The sequence below is a fragment of the Mus caroli genome, unplaced genomic scaffold (genome assembly GCF_978045245.1).
Source record: "Mus caroli unplaced genomic scaffold, Mus_caroli_1 scaffold_11, whole genome shotgun sequence".
Taxonomy (NCBI): Eukaryota; Metazoa; Chordata; class Mammalia; order Rodentia; family Muridae; genus Mus; species Mus caroli.
Window position 1 is genome coordinate 36,019,948 of NW_028227266.1, and position 11,557 is coordinate 36,031,504.

The 11,557-nt window shown below is 38.5% G+C and overlaps 1 protein-coding gene across 1 annotated transcript; it reads right to left on the reverse strand.

Moving 5' to 3' along the window:
• Positions 1 to 10,098: 10,098 nt before the first annotated feature.
• Positions 10,099 to 11,272, reverse strand: LOC110301668 (olfactory receptor 8G50-like). The gene has a single exon (XM_021172237.2). The coding sequence runs from the start codon at positions 11,270 to 11,272 to the stop codon at positions 10,325 to 10,327; it is 948 nt and encodes a 315-aa protein (XP_021027896.1). The 3' UTR covers positions 10,099 to 10,324.
• Positions 11,273 to 11,557: the final 285 nt, after the last annotated feature.

Here is an 11,557-nt window from a genome sequence, read left to right on the forward strand (position 1 = left end):
AATGTTTTATTAAAGCAATCAAGGTAGCACCTGCACCAGGTCAAATTGGCATGTTTGCCCCCCTCTCTCAACAATGCAAATCTGCAGGTCTACAGCCAGGGCAGCAGGTAAGACACCTTCCAAAATAAGTAGATCAGCTGAGACCCTTGAGGAGCCCAGCAGACACAATATCCATCCCCTTCTCTCGAACCATATTTCCACTCCTGTCTGCATCTCCACTGGGACAGATTTACAGGTCTGCACCTCTCAACATCCCACAGCCTGCAGGTCTCCCGAAAGATCTGCTGCATCTATGGCCACAGATCTCAGAGGATATCTACAGAAACCCAGGTACACAGGAGACAAGCTCCAGCCAGAGACACTCAGGCCTGCTAAACCCAGAGATACCCAGTTGGCAAGAAGCAAGCATAAAATCATAAGCCACAGAAGCCAATATAGTTTGACACCATGAGAACCAGCTCTCCCACCACAGTAAATCCCGGATATCCTAACATAAATGAAAAGCATGATGCTGACCTAAAATCCCATTTCATAATAGAGAACTCTATTCTATGCAGGATACATATCTCTATCTCTGTCTCTATCTACATCTACATCCATATATATCTATATCATCTATATCTATATCTATATCTATATCTATATCTATATCTATATCTATATCTATATCTATATCTATATCTATATCTATCTATATCTATCTATATCTATCTATATCTATATCTATATCTATATCTATCTCTCTCTATATATATATAGAGAGAGAATCACTCAAATAAATACAGTAAAACATAGTTAAATATGTAGAAGCCCTTAAAAAGAAAACAAATAAATTCCTCAAATAAATACATGAAGACACATTATAATAGATGAAGGAATTGAACAAATCCATCCAAGGCCTAAGAATAGGAACAGAAACAATAAAGAAATTGCAAATAGAGGCACCCCTGAAAAGTAAAAACCTAAAGAAGAGGTCAGGAGCTATCATCAACCATGAGAATCTCATCACCATCAAAAACAATCATGACCTACAGAATGCAAGAAATAGAAGAGAGAATCTCAGGCATAGAAGATGCCATAGAAAATGTTGGCACAAGGGTCAAAAAAAAAAAGTACAAAGCATAATAAAGTCCTAACCCAAAGTATCCAGGAACACCAGAGCATAATGAGAAGACCAAACCTAAGAATAATAGGAGTATAAGAGAGTGAAAATTCCCAGCTCAAAGGGTGAGAAAACACCTTCAACAAAATTATAGAATAAAACTTCCACAACCTGAAGAAAGAGATGTCTATAAAAGTACAAGAAGCCTACAGAACATTAAATATATTGCACCAAGAAAATCCTTCTGTCATGAAATAATCAAAGCACTAAATGTAAAGAACAAAAAAGAATATTAAAAGCTGTAAGGGAAAATGGTCAAGTAATATGATCTATCAGAATTACACCAGAATTCTCAAAAGAGAATATAAAAGCCAGAACATACTGTACAGATGTCATGCAGACCCAAAGAGAACACAAATGCCAGCCCAGGCTACTGTACAAAGCAAAACTCTCGATAATCTTAGATGGAGAAACCAAAATATTCCAGAACAAAGCCAGATTTAAACAATATCTAGGAATCCAGTCCTACAGAGAATTCTAGACAAAAACTCCATGAGAAGAAGAAAAACTATATGAAAGATAAAAAGAAATTAGTGATCTCACAACAAACCCAAAAGGAGAGAATCAAACATACATAATACCTTCTTCAACAATAAACATAACAGGAACTAATAATCATCTGCTTTTAATATCTCTTATCATCAATGGACTCAATTCTTCAATAAAAAAACATACACAAACAGGATCCAACATTTTGATGTATACAAGAAACATACCTCAATGGCAAAGACAGACACTATCTCAGAGTAAAAAGCTGGAAAAAGTTTTCCAAGAAAGTGGTCCCAAAAAACAAGCTGGAGTTGCCCTTCTAATATCCAATAAAATAACTCTTGAAACAAAAGATATCAAAGGAGATGAGAAAGGATACTTCATCTTCATCAAAGGAAATATCCACCAAGATAAAGTCTCAATTTGAAAATCTATGCCTAAAATGCAAGGGTACCCATATTCATAAAAGAAACTTTACTAAAGCTTAGAAAACACATTAAACTTCACACAATAATAGTGGGATACTTCAACACCCCACTATCAACAATGAACAAATCATTGAAACAGAAACCAAACAGAGACACAGTAAAACTAAGACTTGTGAACCAAATGGAATATATATATATATATATATATATATATATATATATATATATATAGAGAGAGAGAGAGAGAGAGAGAGAGAGAGAATATTTCACCCTATAGCAAAAGAATATACCTTTTTCTCAGCACCTCATAGTACCTTCTCAAAAACTTACCATATAATCAATTACAAAACAAGTCTCAACAGATAACAAGAAGATTGAAATAATCTCTTGCATCCTATCACATCATCATAGACTTAGGCTAGACTTCAATAGCAACAAAAATAACAGAAAGCCCACATACTCATGGAAACTGAATAACTCTCTACTAATTGATATCTTTGTCAGGGAAAAAAGAAAGAAAGAAATTAAAGACATTCTGGAATTCGATGAAAAAAGAAGACACAGCATTCCCAAATTTATGGGACACAATGAAAGCAGTCCTGAGAAGAAAACTCGTAGCAATAAGTTCACTCATAAAGAAATGGGAGAGATCTAACATTGGCAATTTAACAATATATTTAAAAGCAATAGAACAAAACGAAGCAAATACACCCAAGGCAAGAAATGATCAACTCAGAGCTGACATCAACCAATAAGAAACAAAGAGAATTGTACAAAGAATCAACAAATCTAGGAGCTTGTTCTTTGAGAAAATTAACAAGATATGTAAACTTTTAGCCAAACTAACTAAAAGACACAGAGGCAATGGCCAAATTAACAAAATCAGAAATGGAAAGGGAGACTTGACAAGAGAAACTGAGGAAATTTTAAAAAGATCATCAAATCTTTGTTCAAAGGCCTTTACTCAACAAAACTGAAAACTCTAGATGAAATGTATAACTTTTTAGACAAATACTCTGTAGCAAAGTTAAATCAAGAACAAGTAAATACCTAAAATATTCGAAGAAGGAGAAGAAGAAGAAGGAGGAGGAGGAGGAGGAGGAGGAGGAGAAAAACTCTCAACCAAAAAGCCAAGGGTTAGATGGCTTTAGTGCAGAGTTCTACCAGACCTTCAAACTAGAGCTAATACCAACAATCCTAAAACTATCCATACAATAGAACCAGAAGGAATCCTACCTAATTCATTCTATGAAGCCAACTTTACTCTGAAACCTAAATCACACAAAGACTCAACAAAGAAAGAGAAAGTCAAAGGAATTTTGTTTATGAATATCGATGCAAAAATACTCAATAAAATTCTTGCAAACTGAATCATTGAACACAACAAAACCATCATTCAAGCAGGCTTCATCCCAGGGATAGGTCAATATATGAAAATCCATTAACTTAATCCACTATATAAACAAACTCAATGAAAAAAAAAATAACATGACCATCTCATTAGATCTATAAAGGATTTGACAAAATACAACACAACTTCATGTTGAAAGTACTAGAGAGAGCAGGAATTTAAGGCACTTATATAAACACAATAAAAGCAATATACAGCAAACCAACAGCCAATATCAAATTAAAAGGAGAAATACTTGAAGCAATCCCACTAAAATCAGGATCAAGGCAAGAATGACCACTCTTCCCCTATCTATTCAATATGGTACTCATAGTTCTAGCTGCAGCAATAAGACGACAAAAGTAGATGGGGGGATATATCAGTTGGCAAAGAAGAAGTCAAGGTGTAACTATTTGTGAATTATATGATAGTTTATATAAGCGGGACCAAAAATATCTACCAGAGAACTACTACAGCTGATAGTCAACTTCAGCAAACTGGCTGGATATAAAATCAACTAAACAAATCCATAGCCTTCCATTATAAAATAATAAGCAGGCTGAAAATGGATTAGAGGTACAAAACCCTTCACAATAGTCACAAATAGTATAAAATATCTTGGTGTGACACTTACTAAGCAAGTGAAAGATGTGTACAAGAGCTTCAAATCCCGTAAAAAAGAAATTGAAGACCTCAGAAGATGAAAAGATCTCACATGCTCATGAAGCAGTTGGATTAAGATAGTAAAGGTAACCATTCTACCAAAAGCAATGTACAGATTTTGCACAATTCCCATCAAGATTCCAACACAAGTCTTCATAGACATGTATAGAGCAATTCTCTATTTCATATGGAAAAACAAAAAACACAGGATACTGAACACAAATTTTAACAATAAAAGAAATTCTGGGGAAACCCCGTCCCTGACCCCAGGTTATACTATAGATCAATAGTGATTTAAAAAAAAAAAAACTAAACAAACAAAAAAAACAAAAAAAACCTGCATGATATGGGTATAGAAACACACAGGTTCATCAATGGAATAGAATTGAAGACCTAAGAAATAAGCCAACACACTTATGGAAACTTGATCTTTGACAAAGAAATCAAAATTATACAATGGGACAAAGAAAGTATTTTCAATAAATGGTCCTGGTCTAACTGGCTGTCTGTATGTAGAAAAATGAAAATAGATCCATAGTTATCAATGCACAAAGCTCAAGTCCATGTAAATCAAGAACCTCAACATAATGCCAGATATACTGAATTGAATAGAGGAGAAAGTGAGAAAGATCTTCAAAATTAATGGCACAGGGCAGGGGCCAGGTGTGTTGAAATTTCCTAAACAGAACTCCAATGGCTCGGGCTCTAGGATCAAGAATTGATAAATGGGATCTCATGAAACTGAAAAGTTTTTGTAAGGCAAAAGACACAGCCAATAAGACAAACTGGCAACCTACCGAATGGAACAACAACAACAAAAAAAATCTTCACAGATCCAAACCCGATAGAGGGCTAATATACAAAATATATAAAGAACTCAAGAATCTAACTTCCAAAAACCCAATAGCCCAATTTTAAAAAATGGAGTACAGAGCTAAACAGAGAATTCCACTGCAGAGAAATCTCAAATGGCCAAGAAGCACTTACAGAAGTGTTCAAAGTCCTTAGTCATCATGAAAATGCAAATTAAAACAACCCTGACATTCTACCTTACACCAATCACAATGGATAAGATCAAAAGTGTAGGTGACACCACATACTGGCTAGGATATGGAGAAAGAGCCACAATCCTCCATTGCTGGTGGGAGTACAAACTGGTACAACCATTCTTGTAATAAATGTGGTGGCTCCTCAGAAAATTGGAAATAGTTCTATCAGAAGATCCAGCTATTCCACTCTTGGGCATAAACCCAAAAGATGCCTCACCATAGACAAGTATTCTACAATGTTCATGGCATCCTTATTTGTTATAGCCAGAAGCTAAAAAAAACCCATATGTTACTCAAATGAAGACTGGATACAGGAAATGGGGCTTACTTGCACAATGAAATACTATTCAGCCATTAAGAACAAGGACATCATGAATTTTGCAGGCAAATGGATGGAACTATAAAGTATATCATCCTGAGTGAGGTATTCCAGACGCAAAGGGACATATATGGTATGTACTAACAAGTGAACGATTAGCCAAAAAGTACAAAATACCTAGGATACAAACCACGGAATTTAAGAAATTTAGTAATCAGAAGCCCCAATTGAGGCTGCTTCAGTCACACTCATTAGGGGGATAAATACTTATGGATGGCAGTGAGAGGGAGGGATCTGCACATGAGAGGGTAGAGAGGTGTAAAAGGGGAGCAGGAGCAGGTATGAGGGGGAGGGATAGGATAGAAGCCCAGAGGGCTAGCAGAGTGAATGGAAATATGCAGCCTCAGAAGGTGGGAGTTGGATAGACCCTCTAGAAAGTAACAGAAACCTGAGAGCTGATAGACTCTCGGGACTCAATAGGAGTAACCTTACATGAAATGCCCCAAAATGGGGAGAGGGAACTTGGAGACACCACCTCTAGTAGACAAAACCTCAAGAGGAGGGATGATGTTACCAACCCACAGTCAAAATTTCTGACCCAGAAATGTTCCTGTGTAAAGAACTGCAGGGACAGAAGTGGAGAAGAGACTGAGGAAAAGGTGGTCCAGTGTTCAGCCTAATTGTGGATCCACTCCATGGGGAGACACCAAGTCCTGACACTATTACTGATTTTATGTGTGCTTATAGACAATAGCCTAGTATGGCTGTCCTCTGAGAGGCCCAACCAGCAGCTGTCTGAGACAGATGCAGGTAGTTTCACTCAACCATAGGACTGACATCAAGGACACCTACGGTTGAATTAGGGAAGAATGAATGGAGTGGAAAACGAGGGTGACCCTGTGGGGTGGTAAGCTGTAAAGAGACAGCCTAGTCCCCAGTTGAGCAGAGGCCTGGCACCCCTGTGACTATAAGGAATGGAAGGTGTTTGGCCACATCTCCTGGGTCCCTGGCTACAGCCTTTCACAGCCCCCTGAAAAGAGGTGTGTGGTCATCAGTCACATAGAAAATGCTCCAAGCTCCTGGTACTCTGTCTGGACTCCACCCCCACAGTTACCTGGAAATAGCCAGATGTGCGCCTCCACACAGTTACCTAGCAACAGTTGTGATGATCCAACCCACTATAAAAGGAGCTGCTTGCTCCCTCCTTGCTCTCTTACTTGCTTGCTTCTCTCTTGCCCTCTTGCTCCCTCTCTCCCTATTCTCTTCCCCGGACTCTGCCATGGCCAACCCCTCCTTCCCCACTCTTTCCTTTTCTCTGCCTTTCTACAATAAATGCCTTAAAACCATGGACCATCTCTGCTCATCAGGACCTACAATGCTAGAGCAATGGAGCAAGTCTTTCTCTAATGACCCACATGTCTAACCTCCCACTGGGAGACCTCCCTGCATTCTCAGCCAGCAGCCAAACCAAGTTGCCTGCCAAAGTCGCTGCCTGAGCTAGCCAGACTCTTTTCTCCCTTCAGTAACCTGCCAGAGCTCTCTCCTCCCTGTCCTTTTCCTTTTGGTCCCCAGGCCAGAATCCACCTGAGGAACCCCACCTGTTCTCAGCTCTTCGTAGATATACAGCCATGTCGGGATGTCTGAGAGTGAGAACCTGTTGTCTCTGTCCTCCATGCAGGCCTGGGGACCCCAGAACTGGCTTTTCCCTGGTGCCCAGCCATATCTGTGGTGCCTGAGAGTCCAACAGTTCCATGGGGATCTGAGACTGCACCTTCCCCACTACAGAATGGGATCCCACAGCTTCTCACAGTCCAAAGCTCCCTCCCCTCCCCGACCCCCCCTCCCAGTAGCCTGGGGTCTGCACAAACTTCTCGTGTACTCCACACCCAGTGGCCCAAGCTTCAAACAGATGAGGGACCCCATTTTTGCTCTATGTAACCCCATAGGAAAACCAGCAGTCTCAACTAACCCAAACTTCTGGGAGCTCCCAGACACTGAGCCACCAACACATATATAGCTGAGGACTGCCATTGGTGGGAGAAGATTCACCTAATCCTCAAGATATTTGAAGCACCAGAAAATGGGTGGGGGCCTGGTGGTGGGGGAGGGTCCTCTCAGATAAGTAAGTTTTTCTAAAAATACTAGAAAATATTTTTTTTAATAAATGAGGAAAAATACTAACAAAACATACTTTGTTGAGTATATAAAAATGATATTGTTTTGAAACTAAGGAGAAAAATAACTCAAAGTTGTTTATGGAAAAAAAACAAGCAAGTTACCTAAAATTAGTAAAATAAGATAAATAACACCTAGTAAATTGTGTTACTTTAATGGTTTATTTACAACAGAACTTTATAAATGTAATTGTCCGTGAAAAATAATTTTTACATAAAATTTTATTACACACAATATCTATATGCTTAATAAGAAGAAAGAAGGCAGACACAATAAATTTCATTTTGTGTTAATATCAAATTTAAGATTAACCTTAAGGACCCCATCTTAGTTATGGTTTTATTGCCCTAAAAAGATACCATGACCATGGCAACTCTTATATTGGAAATCATTGAATTGGGGTAGCTTACAGTTTCAGGCATGGTTTGAAACATTGCTGCATTCAGAGAATATGGTATTAGAGAAGGAGCAGGAAATATGCCACATCAAGCATTTCTTAAGCATAGGTGACCTGAAAGTCCATCCTTTCAATGACATAATTCCTCCAAGGCCATACCTCTTAATAGTGCCATTGCTATGGGCCAAACATTCACACATCAGTCTATGGGGCCATTCCGATCAAACCACCATACATGCCTAGAAAAAAATGTGGCTTAAAAGAGGAAAAAGACAATTTCTGGTTTTCTGCGGTAAACTCACTGCAGAACATGAGTGATCATTTTCTGTTACTGTGAGTAACTTCTTACAATTTCTAGAAACTAGAGTTCATTATGAACTGACACACCCTAAGTAAAATCATTCTAGGTGAAATTGAATTCAAGTACTCATATCTTTCTATTTGGAAATTTCTTTCCCATTTACATTCTCTTCAATTATCAAAACTATTGATTATGTATACACTATTTAGTACTAGTATGTAGTAAGTGACCCACAGAGCATGTATATTAGCAAGCAATTGCAAAAAAAGTATAGAGAGTTTTGTGAGGTAAGCGAAGACATAAGCTAGAAGCTGGAACCCATTCCTTAAACAGAGGAATGGATACAGAAAATGTGATACATTTACACGATGAGTACTTCTCAGCTATTAAAAACAATGATTTCATGAAATTCTTAGGCAAATGGATGGAACTAAAAATTTCATCCTGAGTGAGGTAACCCATCACAAAAGAACACATATGGTGTGCACTCCCTGATAATTGGATATTAGCCCTAAAGATCAGAATACCCAAGATACAATTAACAGCTCAAATGAAGCTCAAGAAGAAGGAAGACCAAAGTGTGGGGTGCTTTGGTCCTTCTTAGAAGGGAGAACAAAATATTCATGGGAGCAAATATGGAGACAAAGTGTGAAGCAAAGACTGAAGGGAAGGCCATCCAGAGACTGCCCTACCTCTGGATATATCCCATACACAGTCACCAAACATAGACATTGTAGATCCCAACAAGTTAATGCTAAAAGGAGCCTAATACAGCTGTTTCCTGAGAGGTTCTGTGAGAACCTGACAAATACAGAGGTGGATGCTTGCAGCCAACCATTCGATTGAGCACAGGGTCCCCAAGGGAGGAGTTAGAGAAAGGACTGAAGAAGCTGAAGGGGTTTGCAATCCCATAGGAAGAAAAACAATATCAACCAACCAGACTCCCAGAGCTCCCAGGGACTAAACTACCAACCAAAGAGTACACATAGAGGAAACCATGGCTCCAGCCCCATATGTAGCAGAGAATAGCCTTGTTGGGAATCAATGGGAGAGGAGGCCCTTGGTTCTATGAAGGCTGATGTCCCAGTGTAGGGGAATGTTATGGAAGGAAGGCAGGAGTAGGCCTGTGGGAGAGTGGGGGAACACTTTCATAGAAGCAGGGACAGTGTGAATGGGCTAGGGGTTTTCCAGGGTATAAATCAGGAAAGGGGATAACATTTGAAATGTAAATAAAGAAAATATCCAATAAAAAGAGAGAGGGAGAGAGACCATATAAGATGAAGAAAAGCCAAGTGTTATAGAAAAGCAGCAGGCTTAATTTTGATTTTTTAAAATGTTCTTATTTCTTGTATTGGTATTACAGAATGAAGTAGACAAGACATGGCAAAAAGTTGTTTTGTCATGTAATTGAAGACAATGCCACTACTGTTCTGTGCCTACTACAGGATTCAGATGAAATAATAGATGCAAGGTCATCAGTTTTATAATTAATTAATTAATTAATGCTAGGTAGAAGAATTACTGTTTTCAAGCTGTCCAGAGATTAATAAAGTAAGCAGGGGTACCATGTGTTACTTAAATCTACAAGACTATGTACTCAATGCAACATGTTTAAAGGCTTTGAAACTCATGGGAATCATGATTTTTAAAAGTTTCTAAGGCAATGTAGAAGTGCCTTATTCTAGGAGAATCTATCATAAGTGTAGACCATAAAAGTGATGCTGCTGCTGCTGCTGCTGCTGCTGCTGCTGCTGCTGCTGCTGCTGCTGCTGCTGAAGCCTTCAGTTGAAGACATGAAAGACGTGTATTCCACTAACAGATACTGAGACTTTCTGATACGGGTGGTTCTATTTGACACAGAACTAAAGTTTCTTGTTTGGAACCTAATTAGGGTTAGAAAATAAAATTTATTGGTTGTAATTTGTATGGTTTTTTGAAGGTAAATACTTCTTTACACATGGAATTTCTTTTGAAATAACTTATTTAGAGCAAGTTTAACATCCCTATTTCTCAGGCTATAGATCATGGGGTTCAGCATGGGCACAATAGTAGTGTAAAACACAGAGGACACTTTGCCTTTGTCTTTGGAGCTTACAGAGAAGGGCTGCAGATACATGAATGCCAGGGAACCAAAGAAGACAGAAACAGCAGAGAAGTGGGAGCTACATGTGCTGAAGGCTTTGAATCTGCCTTCCGTGGATTTGATACGGAGGATACTAATGATGATGAAGATGTAAGAACCCAAGATAGTCAATGTTGGAATAAAGATATTGAAAGCACTGAGACACAGGAGTACTACCTCATTGACATAAGTACTGGAGCAGGCAAGCTCCATCAATGGGAAAAGATCACAGAAGTAATGGTTTATTATATTAACCTTACAGAAAACCACTCTTAGCATGCAGAGAGTATGAACTGCTGCACCAATTAAACCCATGCCATATACCCCACCTACCATCCAGGAACAGATTTGGTAAGACATAGTGACATTGTAAAGCAAGGGATTACAAATGGCAACATAGCGGTCATATGCCATTGCAGCCAACATATGACACTCAGATATAACAAAAGCCAGGAAGAAATAGAGCTGAGTCATACATTCCTCATAGGAGATGACATTCTTCTTTGCCACAAAGTTCACCAGCATCTTCGGGGTAATAACAGTGGAGTAACAGAGGTCAATGAAGGAGAGGCTACTGAGGAAGAAGTACATGGGGGTGTGCAGGTGCGAGCTGAGAAGGATCAGGATGATCATGCCCAGGTTCCCCAGTACCGTAAACAGGTAGATTCCAAGGAAGAGGAGAAACAGGGGCAGCTGCAACTCTGGTTTGTCTGTTAATCCAGCAAGGATGAACTCAGTCACTGTGGAGTGATTTGTATCTGCCATTTGCACCTGCATGTTTTTTGTAGGAAGTAAGAAAAAAATGTTTATCTGTCTGCTCTTGGTGTGTGATATTGAATTCAAGTTTTTCATTTTGGTATTTCCTCTTTCCAGCAGCTCTTCATATTTGTTAACAGTTCAAGACTTTAACATATGACATACAAATACATATCTAATGTATCTATGTCTATTATTGTTCCATGAACATCCAATGAACAGATATAATAAATTTAATGGAGTTGTATAGCACCTCATGCCTATCTTGTAAATATTGCTTTATATCAAAATATTAACACCATCCAG